Source organism: Vollenhovia emeryi, unplaced genomic scaffold, assembly GCF_000949405.1.
Source record: "Vollenhovia emeryi isolate VEMERY1.0 unplaced genomic scaffold, V.emery_V1.0 DF939123.1, whole genome shotgun sequence".
In the NCBI taxonomy this organism is placed as follows: Eukaryota; Metazoa; Arthropoda; class Insecta; order Hymenoptera; family Formicidae; genus Vollenhovia; species Vollenhovia emeryi.
Genome location: NW_011967243.1, coordinates 3434446 through 3451552, shown reverse-complemented (window position 1 = coordinate 3451552; position 17107 = coordinate 3434446). Strand labels below are relative to the sequence as shown.

Sequence of the window (17107 nt, the reverse complement as noted above, 5' to 3'; positions counted from 1 at the left end):
GGGGGAAAAAAATGCGTACGGAGTGATAAATTAGGATACGAACTGATTTCTCTGAAAAGGAAAAAGAACTATTTAAACTGTAATGTTCCGTGAAATGTATTTCGATAGAATGCCTCCAAGAGAAACACGGTGGAGGAAAGAAAAAGAAGAAGGCCGCTCGTGAAGAGTCCGAGGATGGCGAAGAGGAAGAGGAAGAAGGATCTGAAGAAGAGGAGGAGAAAAAGCCAGGTAAGCGAAATCCTGCTAAAAAAACTCCTAACAAGCGTAAGAAGGGATCCTCCGATGATGAGGAAAGCGCTAGCGATGATGATGCTAGTGACGAGGAATACAGTCCAAAGAAACCTAAAGTTACACCTAAAAAAAGGAAGATATTAAGGCTCCTGGGTTGTCACTGCGGCCATATTGAATTTTGACGTCAGAAGCGAGAAATGACACACCAAGAATTCTTGCGTGGCATTTCCAAATAAAAAGATATTCGACCAAAAGTACACTTTAGTCCGTTTTAGCACACTTCCTAAAGACTCCGTAAACTATCCTTTTCCCTTGGCAGCTAATAAACAACTCTACAGTAAACGTCAAAGTTAGCTTAATTATGCAGGAAAACACATGATTTGACACTGCCAAAAAGAGTGGAAAATGTCTTTCTACGATTAGAATTCCTCGCTAATCTTAGTTTTCGGAGCTTTTTAGAGGTTTCACGAATAGGTCACACGTAACAGAACTAGTGTAAAAGGAATAATTACGAAAATCCACGCAAGAATAAATTGTGTTGTCAATCTGTCACTTTTCACGCCTAAAGGTGCATTTTCACGTGTCGCTCGAACCGGCCGTTTCAGCGACAAAAAGGGTCACGTGATTACTTTTGTCGCAGAATTGTTACAGCAGCAACTAAGTATGGCACATGAAAAATAGCAAGAAGCAGCAAATCTGTGTTTAAAAGACAGTTCTAACCTTCGAGCGACAGGACCTCAAACGTGCAGTACCAATTAAGGTGCATATTATGAAACTGTTTGGAATGAATTTTCATCAGAATTATTCAATAATTATTTTCTATATTTCTATTGTGTTTTCTAGGAAAGCAGAATAAATCCGAGTTATGGCTTCAAAAAAATATTACAATTGGTTACTAAATTGTAACAAATTCATTTATGAACGTAAAGTCGAATTTGAAAATAATGCAGTTGTTGCAATTGCTATGAAAAGAATGCTATTACTGTGAAACACAGGACGTGATGTTTGCCATCGTCGGCGATGTACTGCGATAGTACGTCGCACTATATTACAGTGCTGCCACATTACATAGTACAACGTTTGAACGTTAAAGCCTATCACACAATGCGAGGCAACAGGAATAGGGAATAGAATTTTTGACGCGTTGGATTCGTCGGAAATTTTCCTTCAACCAATCCAACGCATCAAAAATTCTATTCCCTATTCCTGTTGCCTGTTGCCTCGCATTGTGTGATAGGCTTAACTTTGTAGTTGAAACTGTTCAAACTACAAAATTTTAGCCGCTGAAATAAGAGCGACAGGGGCCCGATTCTCGAAATCATTCGAAGAAGAAACGTATACGAACATTCTGCTCTGACAGAAAAGTTGAAAGTCGATTGGTTAAAGCCCTGCGAATAGCCAATCAACTTGCAACTTTTCTGTAAGAGCAGAATTTTCGCATACGTTTCTTCTTCGAATGATTTCGAGAATCGGGCCCCAGATCTGTCGCTCCACTTGCTTATTTCAGCAACACGTGAAATTGCACCTTAATACTTCAGCCGGCGACAGCGTGAGGGCACTGCACGAGTATTTATCCCACGCTGTCAGAGGCGAGCAATGACACGCTGAGAATTCTTGCGTGCTGTTTTAAAATAAAAAGATATTCGACTAAAATTGGCTCCACGAACAGCTTTGGTAGCGTTTGCGTTGGTAGCGTGACAGCGAGCTCACCAAATGCACCTATGATAAATTCACTTATCATGCGGTAAGTCGTTAGGACAGGGTTCTTATTCCTACTGCTAGCGACTATGTCGCCACCGTCATCGCGGAGTTCTCGGCTCAGGGACCAGGAGCCTTAATTCTTTGTACTGTATTCAGAACAGTTTTATTCCCTGGCATGATTCCATCTTAAAAATCTCACGTGAAATGTGTTAATTTATTTTTTGTAGCTAAGCCCGGAAAGAAAGGAAAGAAGAAGGGAAGCGATAGTGATAGCGACGAGGACTGGGGTAAAAACAAAAAGGCTCCGGGTAGAACAGCAAAGAAGAGAGGGGGTTACACGCGTGTGATGCGTGCTATCACGTTGTCTCCGGAGCTCGCCGCGGTTGTTGGCGCAGAAAAAATGACTCGACTTCAAGTCGTGAAGAAAGTATGGAGTATCATCAAAAAGAGGAATCTTTATGTAAGTATTATTTGTAATCAATTTAATCTTGATGTACTTATTTCCTATATCTTGAAATTTTCTTTTTACTATTTCCTTCGCTATATCTTAGAGGAAAAAATATATATACATATATTACATGCATGTACTTAACAAAAATCATGTTGCCAAGAAAATGACTTTTTACAGGACCCTATGAATAGACAGTTTGCGATTTGTGATGAGGAATTAGTGAAGGTAATCGGCGTAAAGCGTTTCAGAGCTTTTGGTATGATGAAATACCTCAAATATCACTTTCTAGATGAAAAATACCTCAAATATCACTTTCTAGATTAAATCATTCTTTAATCCCGATCTCCGACAAGTTATATACATATACATAACATATTCCAGGGTGCGCCTCGTGCACCTCTTCATCTTTCTCACACGATACATACATATACATGAAACACAAAAGGTATTTCTTGCGACTTAAGACTTTAGACCATGTTTACACCATTCCGACGTACTCTGCCGCTCATTGTAACCATTTAAGTTAATGTCAGGCTATGCACAATTTGCGATTTTTAAATTTGCCATTTGCCAGTCACGTGAGATCAATTAGCGATGCAGATGGGAGGATTCACCAAGTGCATGTATATTGTTTACCGTTCACGTCAATTTGGTAACGGAACCATTTCCCTACAAAGTCAAAGGGCGCAAATCACTGCGAATTAATGAATTCGTAGGTTTATGTGTAGAGCTACACTATATGGCAAACCACAGATCGTTGAATTCACAAGCAGTATGGATGGTTTATACTGGCGAATGATCAATTTCTGCAAATACTATAAATTGTACGTAATCTGGCGCTAGTTTTACAGTATTTTTGTATTATTCCTCTACCTTTTTTATATTGAAAATATTTCTTCCGGAACATGGATGTAACAGAATGATTGACTTCTCTCTTTGTTTTTTCTTTTTTTTCTTTTGAACGTCCGCATATTGTTCCTTTCGCCTTGGAGGCGAAGTCAATCACTCGGAAAATTAATATTCTGTACCTTTTCTGTATAATAGATACACATGCAAATGTAAGCAAAGTTTAATTGTATTATCATGTAATTACTAATTATTGTCGTAATATAGGTTTCTTGGTGTAAAAATTGAATCTAACGTTTAAGATCTAATGGTAAAACAATATATTCATTGAAAGGTATCTATAAGCATATTAAATGATTAAAGTCACAGTGCAGCGACCACTGGCTGTTGAAGTGTAGGAAATAAAATAATAGGCTCACGAAGCGAGGTGCGGAGTCTTAACCGCATACATCTGGCCGAGCTTCGACATATGTAAAATTCGTGTATTTTGAATATAAATTAAAGAAATGCTGGCCTAAGTCATGAGAAAAGCCACACGAATGAGATCATTGCAGTTTACGAAAGCATTGCATACCTACATGGGGGAAAAAAAATGCGTACGGAGTGATAAATTAGGATACGAACTGATTTCTCTGAAAAGGAAAAAGAACTATTTAAACTGTAATGTTCCGTGAAATGTATTTCGAAATGTCATTAAAAAGTATTGCTTTCATTTTTTTTTGAACTTGTGTAATTTATTTCAGTTATTTCTTAGCACTTCTTTTTTACATGTGTGACCCGACATATCTATCCTGTATTCCAAATACATGTATGACCCGATTGATTATTCACAATGTGTGTATTCACTTGAAATGGTGTTTTTCCCTTTCATTACATATCAATATTATTGAGACATTTATGCGTATACAAGTTTGCACAACTATTTCAGAAATAACTTAAATTTTACAAATGGTCAAGCTCATCTTCCAAGAACGATACAACGTGCTGATTGTCATTCCGCCTGCCTCGCAATCCAAATATGAATGTCATGAGTTTCTTTGTGTTTGTACAGCTATCTCTTCTAGTTTGAAAACGAATTTGATTGGTCTATAAGCAAATGCATAAGGAAATGGACCAATCAAATTCGTTATGCATATGCTTATGCACTTATGCAAAAGTGTGTGTGTGCTTCCCGCTTAAAGCGCCAGCGCAGCGTCTGCGCAGTAGACGGACACGGTTTGCGCTGAGTGCGCGAGAGCACCGGGTGCAGCACTCGACCGCGCTGGAGAGTGGAGACCATAGACATAGTATATCTAGACTGCTGGTTCTCTCAAATTTCAGGAGTGGGGGTAGAGCTCACGTAGAAAAGGATGCACTCTGTTTCGTGTCTGTGCGTTCTCTCTCGCACAGGTTAGTAACTGCTTCCCTTATCCCCTCTTTTCGCGTGTGCGAGAGAGAACGCACAGACACGAAACAGAGTGCATCCTTTTCTACGTGAGCTCTACCCCCACTCCGCCAACCAGCAGTCTAGATATACTATGTCTATGGTGGAGACCCAAAGTTTGCATCTCTAGGTTCGCGTCGTATGCCCCACGCTTCACTTTGCCCCAACGGCCAATACCGTCGTTTCATTTACGATGAAAGTAACGGTATTGGTCGTTGGGGCAAACAGAAGCACATTGGATTGGGGCATGCGTTGCGCGACGCGAAGAGTTTTTCTGCTCGGCGCTTCGGTATCATCGCATGTAATATTTTCTAACTGTCGTTTAAGTTTCACACCCGATTAGTAAGATATAGAAATCATTTCTGAAATAGTATTTTGGATGTTCGGCTTCGTCAAATCATTAACCGTGGCCTATTACGTACTGTACTGCCTCTGTTCTGATAATTCCAATAAGAGGTTAAGTTCGTTCAAGTCGTAAGAACGACGTTCGATAATGAAGAGTTCAGTTAAGTCGTAAGAATGTTCCAGTAAGAAGATTAGCACGGAACTCGAATACACACAAGCTCGCGTCTTAAGAAGCAGAGAAAAATGAATATTGAGTACAAGTTCGAGAAGGAAATCGACTGCAAGCAAGGGGCCGTCAGATCTGTACGATTCAGTGGTAAGATTTGTTCGTGCTTGGTGCACCGTTATTTTCTGGCCCGGTTTTCCGTTTACTGGTTAAGGGCTAATTTCACGAACATTGGTTTACTGCTAGCCGAAGGTTAACTGATCCTCTGTCTCTTCGTAAATAATAATGGCCAGTTTCACAAACGTCGTTTAACCGCTAACCCATAGTTAATTGATCCTCTGTCTCTTCTTGGACAACAAGATTGAGAAAGATAGGAAGTCGACTGAACTCTAGTTAACAGTTAACCGACGTTCGTGAAACTGGACCTAAGATGGAAAAAGATAGGGAGTTGACTGAACACTAGTTAGGTCCAGTTTCACAAACGTCGGTTAACTGTTAACCATAGTTCAGTCGACTTCCTATCTTTCTTTATCTTGTTATCCAAGAAGAGAGAGGATCAATTAACCATGGGTTAGCGGTTAAACGACGTTTGTAAAACTGGCCCTTAACAGTCGATTGATGATTGTGAAACTGACCTGAATGTTAACCAGAAGTTAGTCGATTATCCGTCCCTTCTTACCCGAGGAAAATGAATAGCCCAGTGCGTCGTCACAACGCCAGTTGTTTGCGCGCAAAATGTTTTCTGGGCAGTTTAGCAGAAAGTGAGAAACCAGATTTATCAGGCGCATGTAGGTGGAAACTGATGATTTTGCGTTGTAGTGGACGGTGCGTACTGCATAACATGCGGCTCGGACAGGAAGCTGAAGCTATGGAATCCGTACAAGCCTGTTACGTTAAAAACATATGGCGGACACGGTGACGAGGTGATGGACGCCTGCGCGTCCTGCGACAGCAGCCAGTTGGTGTCTTGCGGATTGGACAAGTCTGTGATTATCTGGGACGTGGCAACGGGCACGCCTGTGCGTCGCTTCAGAGGCCATGCAGGGCCGGTCACGACAGTCAGGTCTGTGTATTGTCTGCAGTTGGAGCTGACGAGTTAAGATTATTGCTGTATTTTGTTCGAAAATCATGCACTAAGAATCGCACTGCAAACGGATTTGTTAAGATTTATAAGTACGAGGGTACGAGGGTGTTTATTCGCCAGTGACACAAATTAAATTTTGCCCTAATTAGAGATAGGTGCAATGCGTTTGGAACTTGAATGTCGCGCAGAATAATTGGGCCTATTCCTCGTAGCTGAACTGCCTGCACTGGTTCAGAGATTATCTCTTTCCCTCCACATTAGGAGAAAGATAAACTCTGAACTAGTGCAACCAGTTGAGATATAAAGAATAGGCCCAATTATTCTGCACAACATTCAAGTTCTAAACGTGTCGCACTGGTTCAGAGTTTATCTTTCTTCTAGTGTGGAGGGAAACGGATAATCTCCGAACGAGTGCAGTCAGTTCAGCTATAAAAAACAAACCCAGAGTTGTGACAATAGGTTTGTTTTCTGTTTCTGTACTGGTGAACTAATGCAGTAAGTTAGAATGAGAAAAAATATGCTTGTCTCACTCTAATTTATTGCACTAGTTCACCAGCGTAGGAACAGAAAGCAAGCCTAATGTGAACACACTGCGCCATTTGTAAAACATAAGTTCTCTCGGCTGACCCCAATGTTTCCCACTATAGATTTAACGAAGAATCGTCAATGATCGTTTCTGGATCGCGCGATAACAGCGTGATGTGTTGGGACGGACGTTCCAAGGCGCAGGAAGCGGTGACGACCCTGAACGAAGCCAAGGACGCAATTTCGAGCGTGAGGGTTTCGGATCATGAAATCTTGTCCGGCTCTTTCGACGGCAAAGTGCGCACGTACGACATACGGCAGGGTGAACTTTGTGCGGATACTATGGGGGGTAAGAAAACTCACGAGTTAATACAACGGATTTTATTTTGGTTAGAGAGTAACGTAACATTCTACAAAAAAAAACCGACTTACGCAAACTTCGTAGATGCAATCACGTGCGCCAGTTTCACCAGGGACGGGCAGTGCCTAGTCGTTAGTTGCGCGGGCGACGTGATCAGATTGATCGACAAGGACTCGTCCGAGCTGCTCGGCGAGTTCACGGGGCACACCGGCGACGATCTGTGCCTGGAATCGAGCGTGGACTGTCAGGACACGAAGATCCTCTCCGGCTCGGCGGACGGGAAGTTGTGGATTTGGGATCTCGTAACTCAGAAAGTGACCGCGAAGCTTTCAGGTTTCAAGCCGACCAAGCATCCGACTGTATCTATAAGCGTTCATCCGCAGAAGAACTGCTTTTTGGCTTCTAACGGATCTAATGTATTGATGTGGAGCACACAGTCTCACGCGGATAGCGAGTAGTGACGAAGCTCGTGTCACTAGGCTTACTTTCTGTTGCTGCACTGGTGAACTAGTGCGATAAATTTGAGTAAAGGACCGTCTACGTTGGAAGTAAGCAGTAAGAAGTAAGAAAACTATATAACCTTTTATCAGTGTAAAAGATTAAGTACAGGCATAATTTTTTTAAATATTTACAGCACTGGTCGAACTGCGCTCTGGTTCGCCGAGAGCAAGCGTCAGAGCTGAAGTAGGAATAAGAAATGGAAATGATGCATTTCTTTACCCCTACTCTTAGTTCATCTATTGTAGACGTTCCTTAAGACAAGTATATTTTTTCTCATTCTAGCTTACTGCACTAGTTCACCAGTGCAGGAACGGAAAACAAACCTGTTGTTATCCCCTCGTGCATACCTTCATGTACAAAGTAAATTGAAGGTAGTCTTTAATAGTTTATATAGGTTTTTTTTACCAATTGAATGTTTATTGTGGACGTGTACTATATTTTTAATAAAAAAAATAGTTATTTTTTCAGGTCGAACTATTTAATACATAATCGCTAGTCCACTTGACAGTTTTTGTGAAAATTGTAAACGTTACTCCAGACGTTCCGCTGGTTCGAGTGATCTTGTCCTTTGGTCTTCAATCAGAATAGATGTTGCCATTCTTAGTACAAAATCAACTGGCGAACATTGTTTTAACGGATCAAGAAATTACAATAGTCTCTTGTCAATCCGGCCGCTCGTGAGTAAGTTTTACTTTAATTTCGGCGGGCGGGATGAATTATATTTTACACATTTTTAACGTGTTCTTTAAATTCACATTTTATGTTACAAATAAGTAGTCCACCCCAACTACCCTCGATCCCCTGATTTTATCCATTGGACGTATTTTTTTATGGGGATATTTGAAAAGCATAGTGTATTCTTCGCCGATGAATGACTTGAAAGAATTATAGTACGCGACCGTATCCAACGTGCTTGTGAAATAATTCGAGACAGAGACCTGAACTTTTCGAGAGTCCGCGATTCTGTAAAGCCTCGTGTCCACGATCCAAGAACTGTGTCCAAGTTCCAAGTAGTTTCAAGAAATGCGTAGCCAATCAACTTGCAGCTTTTCCATAAAAGATACAGGTTGATTGGTTGCGCATTTCTTGGAACTAGAACCTGGACACAGTTCTTGAATCGTGGACACAAAGCTTTGAAGGTCTGTATCCACGATGCTAGGACTTGGTCCAAGTTCTGGTTTCGAGAAATGTGTAGCCAATCAGTTTGCAGCTTTTACGAAATAGCTGCAAGTTGATTGGCTACAGATCTCTCAGAACTAGCATCGTGGACACAGGCCGTAAGAAAAAGATGTCGAGCGTGTATGGAAATGGTAGGTAATGTGGAACACCTGTAAATATCGAGATAATAATTTAGACGGATTATCTTTTCACGTCGCATGCGACGTAGAAGCCACCCAAGTTGATCATATGATACTAACATACGAAAATGTTAATATCTCAGGAACGGTCGAGTTTTCGATCTATGTTTATTTAGGTCTCTCTACTCAGTACGGCGTGTCCTATCTACCATATAAATATTGAATGGTTCTTTTTCAACACCCTGTATATCCTATTCGCTTGGTTACTCTAAATAGAACGAAGGACTACCGAAACCGCCAAGTTCCCGCAAAAATTTCAGTACTCTGTAATCGGGGCTGCTTTCGCGAGACGGTCAAAACGACCCTGCGCTGCGATTGGTCAGATCTGAAATCTCGTAGCGTCACGTTGAAATTCTATTCAATGAAATTCCAGATTCGACCAATCGCGGCACAGGGTCATTTTAATCCGCATCATTTTGATCCTCTCGCGAGAGCAGCCCCAGCGTACATCTTTACGCAGGAAATTGGCAAAGGGTCAGTACTGTATACGGTTTCACGCTGCCGTGTATCGTTCTCGATTCCCTTGGGAATCCCCGGGACACGTTTGTCGGGCGAGCGATGTGTTCTCAAACGGCTAAATATTAGTGTCCGCGCGGGAAACAAACAACTGGAATGCAGATTCCATCCGCTGGCAAACTGGAATGGAAAACCGAGAGATTTCCATTCGGGAATGACGCATGATTCGCGCACAGGTGTACAGTTGCGTGCGTGCGTGCGTGCGTGCGCGCGCGCAGGCGACGCGTAAAAAATCTCGCGTCTTCATTTCCCGTCCCGTCGGAAGGAGCGAGTGTGTGGCGAGGCTCGCCCTCGGCCCCTCCCGGGTTGGACCGCTCGTGTCATACGATACGCGCGATACCGCCGCGTGCGACACGCGTGAACATCGCTCCCTCGAGCGCCTGACGTCTTCGCGTTTCGTCGCCGGGGGGCGACGGGCGGGGCGAGAAAGGGGGGCGGGGGGGGGGGGGGGGGGGGGGGGGGGGGGGCCGGGGGGTGGGGGGGGGGGGGGGGGGGGGGGGGGGGGCGGGGGGGGGGGGGGGGGGTGGGGGGGGGGGGGGGGGGGGGTGGGGGGGGGGGGGGGGGGGGGGGGGGGGGGGGGGGGGTGGGGGAGGAGGGCCGTAGTCTCGCCCGGGAGAGCGCGCGAAGGAGAGAGGGAGATAGAGAGAGCGGCGTTAAACTCGCTGGGGCGATCGAGCGTGGCAGAGAGAAGCCGACGGAGAGCGAGAGAAACCGGCTGAGTCTCGCAGTGGCGGATTAAAGGACGCGGGATTTGAACTAATTTCGAGGCTTCCTGCCCCGCTGGTAAACATTTTCAATCAAGAAACGCATCGGGCGGGGGGGAAGAAGGAACGAGAGAGCGAGTGAGTGCGAGGGGGAAGGAGAGAGAGAGAGAGTTTTCGCCGAGTATTGTTGCAACGCGATATTAGATGCTCGTGAAACTGCCGAATTAGACGTTACGTGTTGCAACGCGTGGTTCGACGAGCGCACGAGAGTCGCGTTTTCAAGCTCCCCGGGCGCGAAGTGACTCTCGACCACCTCGTCTGATTTGAGAAATTCACCACGAGGATCGGGCGAGTTTTGTTTTCAAGCTTTGCGGACGCGGGAACGCGCTAACGACCCGTTATAATGTTCTCACTTGTCGCGAGCGAATGAAATCCCGGCTCGTTCTCTCTCGTTCTCTCGCGCGGTGGTAGTAGCGCGCGCGCGAGCACTCGCCCGGAATTCCGGCGGACTTGAAATCCCCGCCGCGAGAGGTGGATGAACGTTTGCGTTACGGGGACCTTTTGCAGGTCGGGCCACCGGCGTTGGAGATCCGCCCCGAGGGCCCCGCCGGAGACCGGAGGGCGCTGACGCCTCGGCGCGATAATCCGCCACTGTCGGCGCGGCGCGGCGGGCGAGGAAAGGCGAGGGAGAAGGACGGATAGACCTCGCGAGACGCGCACGGAGGTGGTCGCACACGGGGCGGGCCGGTCGGTCTCACCACTTCGCGGAGTGTATTTTTTCTTGCCGCGCGAGAAGGAGAGCGGCCGACTGACTGGCTGGCTGGCTGGCTGACAGACGAGGCGGCCGAAGGTTGCGCGGGCCGCCGCGGAAGACTGAGCGAGAGAGCGAGAGACGTCCGATCGACGGTTACCCGATGCCGGCGGCCACTGGACCGCGTGGTCTCGCTCGGAGGCTCCGCCAGTGATCGCCGCTCCGGCCGCGAGCAGTACGCGCCGTTGTTGTTATTGTTGATCGATATTCGCGAGGGCGAGAGGAGGAACGGGAGCGCGAGCGAGAGGGGAAGAGCGCGAGCGAGAAACCCCCGGAGCTCCGGGGGCGAGAGGCGGGGAGAAGAAACTGTCGCGGCAGGAAGCACCGGGAGAGAGAGAGAGGTTGGCAACGGTGGTGGTGCCCGCTGCCGCTGGGGTGGCGGTGGTGGTTGACGGCGGCGGCGGCGGCGGCGGCGACGACGACGGTGGTGGTAGTAGTGGTGGTGGTGGTGGTGGTGGTTCGCCGTGACACAGTGGTGGAACGAAGGCACGAAGGACACGACCGTGAGAAGAAAGAGGGTTGTTATGGGGCGAGAATCCCGTGGCGCGCTGCTGCTCGTCGCGCTGGCCGTGCTGGCAGCCGCGGACGCCTTCTCGACCGACAGTAAGTCCGTACAGCTTAATTTTTTTTCTTTCCTTCCCCACCAGCACGCGAAACGTCTCCGTCGAGCGACCGAGAGGGTAGCGCGAGGGGCGCGGGCGAGGGGGATTGTTGGGTGGGGGGAGGGGAGGGGAGAGCCTGGTCCTGAGGAGCCTGGCTCGTATACACCCCAGCTGCATCCGCGACCCTCCGCGAAAATTGGCGACACCTGTCCCGCCTCGACGGCTACCGCGGCATTCCGCCGAGTTTCTCAGTTATGACTTGGCTCGCCTTTACTGCCGTTGCCCTCCCCCTACCCCTACCGCGAGGCGCGTCAATGAAGGATTTTAACGTTCGTTCTGTCTGTCTCTCTTTCTCTCCTTTCATCGAGGGCGGATTATTTATCCCGCGTTATTGGCCGCCGCCAGATTTCGAGGGACAATCGATTTATTTACAATCGCAGTCGTACGCGCCGTTATTGACAGTCCAACGTCGTCGCTATCGTCGTTCGATGTTAATACGAGACGCGCGTCAGAGACTAATGGCACTGTGACATCGAGTATTATTTCGAAAGAGGGAGAGAGAGAGCGAGAGACGAGATGATTTTGCGAAGCCTCTAAAAAACACGCCGGCGTGAGGACGCGAGAGGGGGGGATTTCATGGCGGCCGTTTCTCTCGCCCCGCGAGAGTCCATCTCCGAAATTTCCGCCCTCGTCGGGAACGGCTCCCGTCCGAGGATCGAGCAGCCCTCGTCGCGCGTCGCAGCTCGGGGAAAATCACGTGATCGTTACGTCGAATCGGCGCCTCGCGGAGGTCGAGCGAGATCCGCTTGGTACCGTCGCGTTAAAAACTCTTAGGCCTGGTTTCACCAGCGTCACTTAACTTTGAGCTTAGCTTAATTCACTCTCTGTCTCTCTCCAAGGGAAACAGAAAGAGACGAAGAGTGAATTAAGCTACAGTTACATTATTTCGGCCTTATTTAGGCCCGGTTTCACCAACGTCGCTTTACTTTGAGCTTAGCTTAATTTATTCTTTGTCTCTTTCCAGGGGGAACAGTTAGAAAGAGACAAACGTGAATTAAGCTACAGTTAACATTACGTGACGTTGATGCAACCGGGCCTTAGGCCTGGTTTCGCCAACGTCGCTTAACTTGAAGCTTAATTCGTTCTTTGACTCTTTCTAAATGTTACTCTAGAAAGAGACAAACGTGAATTAAACTAAGATTAAAGTTGAGCGACGTTGGTGAAACTGGGCCTAAACAAGGCCCGGTTTCACCAACGTCGCTCAACTTTAATCTTGGCTTAATTCATTCTTTGTTTCTTTCTAAATATTACTTTAGAAAGAGACAGGCGTGAATTAAACTAAGATTAAAGTTAAGCGACGTTTGGTGAAACTGGGCCTAAATAAGGCCCGGTTTCATCAACGTCGCTTAACTTTAAGCGTAGCTTAATTCGTTCTTTGTCTCTTTCTAAATGTTACTCTAGAAAGTGACAAACTTAAATTAAACTAAGATTAAAGTTAAACGACGTTGGTGAAACTGGGCCTAAACAAGGCCCGGTTTCATCAACGTCGCTTAACTTTAAGCGTAGCTTAATTCATTCTTTGTGTCTTTCTAAATATTACTTTAGAAAGAGACAGGCGTGAATTAAACTAAAATTAAAGTTAAGCGACGTTTGGTGAAACTGGGCCTAAATAAGGCCCGGTTTCATCAACGCCGCTTAACTTTAAGCGTAGCTTAATTCATTCTTTGTCTCTTTCTAACTGTTAATCTTAGAAAGAGACAAAGGTGAATTAAAACCAAGATTAAAGTTAAGCGCGACGTTTGGTGAAACCGGGCCTTAGAAATTAACGGCGCTAATCTAAATTGGAATTCGGACCGTTTCCAAGGTGACCGGGTTCGTGCGTCGCGTTTCCGAGAGCGAGCGAGGAGATGCTCACGTGCTCCCGTCCCGTCGCCGCGGCGACGGTCGCCCTCGCAGCATCCCTCCGGAGCGCGCGCGAAACCGGACGAGGAGCCCCCCCTCGAAAAAGCGCCGCGGCCGAGACGTTCGATTCAGCTGACGCCAACGTTGCACGTTACATAAGTGCGACGGGCGAGACGAGCGTAGTCTTGTCAATGGTCGCGCACGCACTCGCTCTTTTTCATTGAGCCAACGTACGTTTCCGATCCCGCCGTGGCGAGATGTGTGCACAGATGGGATATTAACGTCGTCGAGAGAAAATGGAGCAGCTGGGGCTCGTGTCATTCGCGGGAGAAACGTACGCGGAGATTTGAGAAAATTCGCTATGGCTCTCAGCTGATCAACTGTCGACTGTAAGGGTAAAATTTTCCCATACGTTTCTCCCGCGGATGATTCGAGAGTTGAGCCCCTCTGAGCCATTGAGCGTCGATTTGTTTTCACGTCCACGGCGGTAAATTTTGCGAGGCGCGCGACGTTCGAGACAAATAAGAAATAAATAGCGAGCAAACAATTGGTCGACGTAAGTCGAGGAATTTTCTTAGAAGCGAAAGCGCGTTACGGTTTCTGTTCCTCGCGTGTATAGGCGGGCGAGCGTCCTGTTGTATTCTTAGCTCGATGTGCAGAAGGAATTTCGAATCTTCTGACTTGGGGTCGATTGTTTCATTGTCGACTAACCTTTTACCCTTTAGGTTAACGTCCTTTCTCTCTTTCTAATTGTTTTTGTCGGACGGAGGCAATGGATGTTGGCCAAAGGGTAGAAATAAGTTGTCCGATGGTTGGGACAATCTACCCTCAAGCCTGATCTACAATGTGCTCTTTGCTAGAAACATTCTATTTAACAGCCAATAAATACATTTGTGCAGGTTGATAAATTGTATACTTGTGCAATCGTGCAAGAGGATTTTCTCTTAAAATTTACCTTGAAAATCGTGTAATCGTGGGACAGCGTGGCATTTTGAAGAACCGTATGAGAGTTTTTTTTTAATTTTACCATACATTCTACTAGTAAAATGTATACTAAAGCCAGCGGCACGCGATACCATTTCGCCTGATCAGGATTTATCCTTAATTCTGTATCTCACACTATAGTGAAAATGCTGAAGGTGAGTAGCTTTGTCTCTTTTTCTAATCGTCTCCTTGGAAAGAGACAAAGCCGCTCACTTTCAACATTTTCGCTGTATTGTAAGATACAGAATTGACCCCCTGATCCGAGACTCTGCATCCTTATTGGCTCTTGCAAGAAATCCAGTAGCCAAAACAGTATCGTGTGCCGCTGGCTTAAGCACAATTAGAGGAAAGTTCTCTATTATGAGATAGGTTTCTAATATGAGACAGCAGGTTTTCAACGCCCAAATTCAGTCGCAAATCTTTTTTTCGCAACGATTACACGATCAATTTTCCGCCAAACAGATCTCGCTCCAAGGGCAATAAATTCACGATGAAACCCTTAGACGATGCCTTATTAATTTAACAAAAACCAGGCTATCTCATATTAGGAGCTTATCTTATAACAGGAGACTTTCATCGAGTGGCGCGCGAAGGTGTTCTCGTGTCGAATGCGAACGGCAAAATTATTTTAATTTCGAAACAATTAATAGATTCATGAGGCTCTTGAAATCACAGGCGAAGGAATAAGAGCCAAGACAGGATGTTAAATGCCTGAGGCCCGGTGTTTCATTTTCTGGTCAACTGTTAACTCGAAGGGCAATAAATTCACGGTGGAGTCAACCGATGACGCCTATTAATTTAACAGAAACCCCGCTGTCCCATATTAGGATCCTATCTCATAACAGGGGACTTTCCTCCACTAGCAAAATGTATGGTAAAATTTTCGATATGCCGCGTCGTCCCACGATTACATGATTTTTAGGATAAATTTTAAGAAAAAATTCCCTCCGTGTGCATGGTCGATAAATGTTTCGAGCGTATCGAACATTGTAGATTTCACTCTAATATCACCTTAATATCGTAGATTTTTTTTAAGCTTGACCCGGCGTCACAAACTTGGCGTTTCAGTCGAGTATTTATACGCGTTTGTTAAATGTTACACCGCATATATAATATGTTAGCGTCGTCGAGAGACAAACGGAGCGCAGTCAACGCCGCTTTGTTGGCGGCTTTTGCAATAATGACGTCTGCAAGGCGCGCGAGGTTCGCAAGTAAACAACGGGTAAACAATATATCTAGTCGACGCAGGTCGAAGAATTTTGCTCAGAGGTAAAAAGCGCGTCACAGTTTCTGCTACTTGCACGCGACATGCACAAACGGATGATCGTCTTATTATATTCTTAGCGCGATACGCGGAGGATTTTCAAATCTTGATGTCGCCTTAATGTCACCGCGGATTTCTTTTTTTCCAAACTCGCTCCGACGTAATAGAATTAGAATTCCACTCGGGTATTTATATTTGCGCTTGTTAACTGTATTACACACATGTCCCGATCGCGCGAATGTAGGTTAAACCAAGATTAGAGCATCGCGACCCATATGCGGATCTTTTTTTAAAAAAATAGAAAAGGAAAGAGGAAGAAAAAACTTTTGCACGTCCCCGCACGCGCGCGCGCGCGCGCTTCTTTATCTCGTACAATTGCGAATACTCGGACAATTCAAATAAAGAGATCTGATTAACTCCGCTTCCTCTCTCTCTCTCTTTCTCTCAGTGAATTAAAAATTGTCCGATTGAATGTTTGATTTACGAGTAATATTCCTGGGCGTTGAAGCGAGACCGCAAGCTGACATTTCGTCCGTCATGTCGCGGACGGAAATAAAAATGTCAGAGCTGTATCGCGGGGAAACGAAAGTCGCGGGCGAGTCTGACAAAGTAAATTTGTCTCCCCCCGATTCCTCTCGAGCGAGGCTGCCGATTCGCCCGCTTAATCCCCGAAGTCTCGAACGTGGAGACGGGGAGATTGTCTCGGGCGAGGGGGGGAATTTGTCGGCGAAACGAATTAATAAATCGCGCCGCTGTCGTGCGTTTACGCTTCAACCGCGGGGCTCGTGGAATTCGCAGGGCACGAGTTTCCAGCGCGTTAAGCGAGATACGTTTTCAGTTTACGCGCACCGCGAACAGAGGCGCGGCGGGGAGACACGCTAGTTACAGACATGCGGGCGCAATTAGCGTAATGATTCTTCCGGCAGATTCAGGCGCCGCGCGCAAACCAGCGGAATGGAGCTCCGTTGGTCGCGGACGTTTATTTGATCGGTTCTGGCCGCGCGCGCAAATACGCGGACACGCGCGCGCGGTCCAGTCGCTCCGACATTTCCACCGGCCTGTCTAACGTCGTCCGATAATTTCACCGAGGAATTCATGAGGTAGCGCCGAAAAACGCGGCGGAAATAATGGGCACACACGCCGGAGATTCCCGCCGGGAGTTGTCACGGTGTTTCGCGGATCGACTCGCGCGCGCGTGAATTCGCAAGAGCCTCGATCGATCTCAGATCGATCTGCTGCCTGGCTTGGATTTAACCGCGCTGAGAAAAATTTCCATCGGATAAACCAATTAAATAGCGTTTCTGCTGGTTAATTTTTCGGATTAAATTATAC

At 46.2% G+C, this 17107-nt stretch overlaps 5 protein-coding genes across 11 annotated transcripts in view; 4 read left to right on the top strand and 1 right to left on the bottom strand.

The window, feature by feature from the left end:
* LOC105569732 (upstream activation factor subunit spp27-like) overlaps nucleotides 1-3950 on the top strand; it is a 10650-nt gene extending 6700 nt beyond the window's left edge. The window contains exon 7 of the transcript XR_001009534.1: nucleotides 3376-3950. The gene's annotated coding sequence lies outside the window, so the exon portion shown is untranslated. The remainder of the gene's footprint in view (nucleotides 1-3375) is intronic.
* LOC105569733 overlaps nucleotides 1-17107 on the bottom strand; it is a 22932-nt gene that overhangs the window by 2729 nt on the left and 3096 nt on the right. The window contains exons 1-2 of one of the 2 annotated variants that reach the window (XM_012026422.1): nucleotides 1215-1262; nucleotides 952-1006 (exon numbers count right to left, since the gene is read on the bottom strand). The exons of the other annotated variant lie outside the window; for it this stretch is intronic. The gene's annotated coding sequence lies outside the window, so the exon portion shown is untranslated. Of the gene's footprint in view, nucleotides 1-951; nucleotides 1007-1214; nucleotides 1263-17107 lie in introns of those variants that run through there. 2 annotated transcript variants of the gene reach the window in all.
* On the top strand, nucleotides 99-3950 carry LOC105569799 (upstream activation factor subunit spp27-like; the record flags this gene model as incomplete). The annotated part of the gene is made up of 3 exons (XM_012026528.1): nucleotides 99-363; nucleotides 2160-2392; nucleotides 2561-3950. Coding segments are annotated over 3 exons (645 nt in total), but the record flags the coding sequence as incomplete, so codon positions are not given.
* On the top strand, nucleotides 4559-8123 carry LOC105569735 (WD repeat domain-containing protein 83). 3 transcript variants are annotated; one of them, XR_001009536.1, is made up of 5 exons: nucleotides 4559-5313; nucleotides 5983-6226; nucleotides 6895-7121; nucleotides 7218-7695; nucleotides 7917-8123. XR_001009536.1 is itself a non-coding variant. In XM_012026424.1 (4 exons), the coding sequence occupies exons 1-4, from the start codon at nucleotides 5241-5243 to the stop codon at nucleotides 7589-7591; spliced, it is 918 nt and encodes a 305-aa protein (XP_011881814.1). In that variant the 5' UTR covers nucleotides 4559-5240; the 3' UTR covers nucleotides 7592-7744. The 3 variants fall into 3 exon arrangements, 1 of the variants encoding a protein (XP_011881814.1); XR_001009535.1 differs by having other exon boundaries at nucleotides 7768-8123; XM_012026424.1 differs by lacking the exon at nucleotides 7917-8123 and having other exon boundaries at nucleotides 7218-7744.
* Nucleotides 11474-17107, top strand: part of LOC105569736 (very low-density lipoprotein receptor-like) — a 37660-nt gene continuing 32026 nt past the window's right edge. For 3 of the 4 annotated variants that reach the window (XM_012026429.1, XM_012026428.1, XM_012026426.1), the window contains exon 1: nucleotides 11475-11626. In XM_012026429.1, the coding sequence (XP_011881819.1) occupies nucleotides 11548-11626 (79 nt within the window). In that variant the 5' untranslated portion in view covers nucleotides 11475-11547. Of the gene's footprint in view, nucleotides 11627-17107 lie in introns of all 4 variants that reach the window. The other variant, XM_012026425.1, reaches the window with a different exon arrangement.

Coding starts and splice junctions, on each gene's coding strand:
- LOC105569735 (XM_012026424.1), top strand. CDS start 5,241: ATGAATATTGAGTACAAGTTCGAGAAGGAAATCGACTGCAAGCAAGGG. Junction 6,227..6,894: donor GGGCCGGTCACGACAGTCAG/GTCTGTGTATTG, acceptor TTCCCACTATAG/ATTTAACGAAGAATCGTCAA. Junction 7,122..7,217: donor TTGTGCGGATACTATGGGGG/GTAAGAAAACTC, acceptor CAAACTTCGTAG/ATGCAATCACGTGCGCCAGT.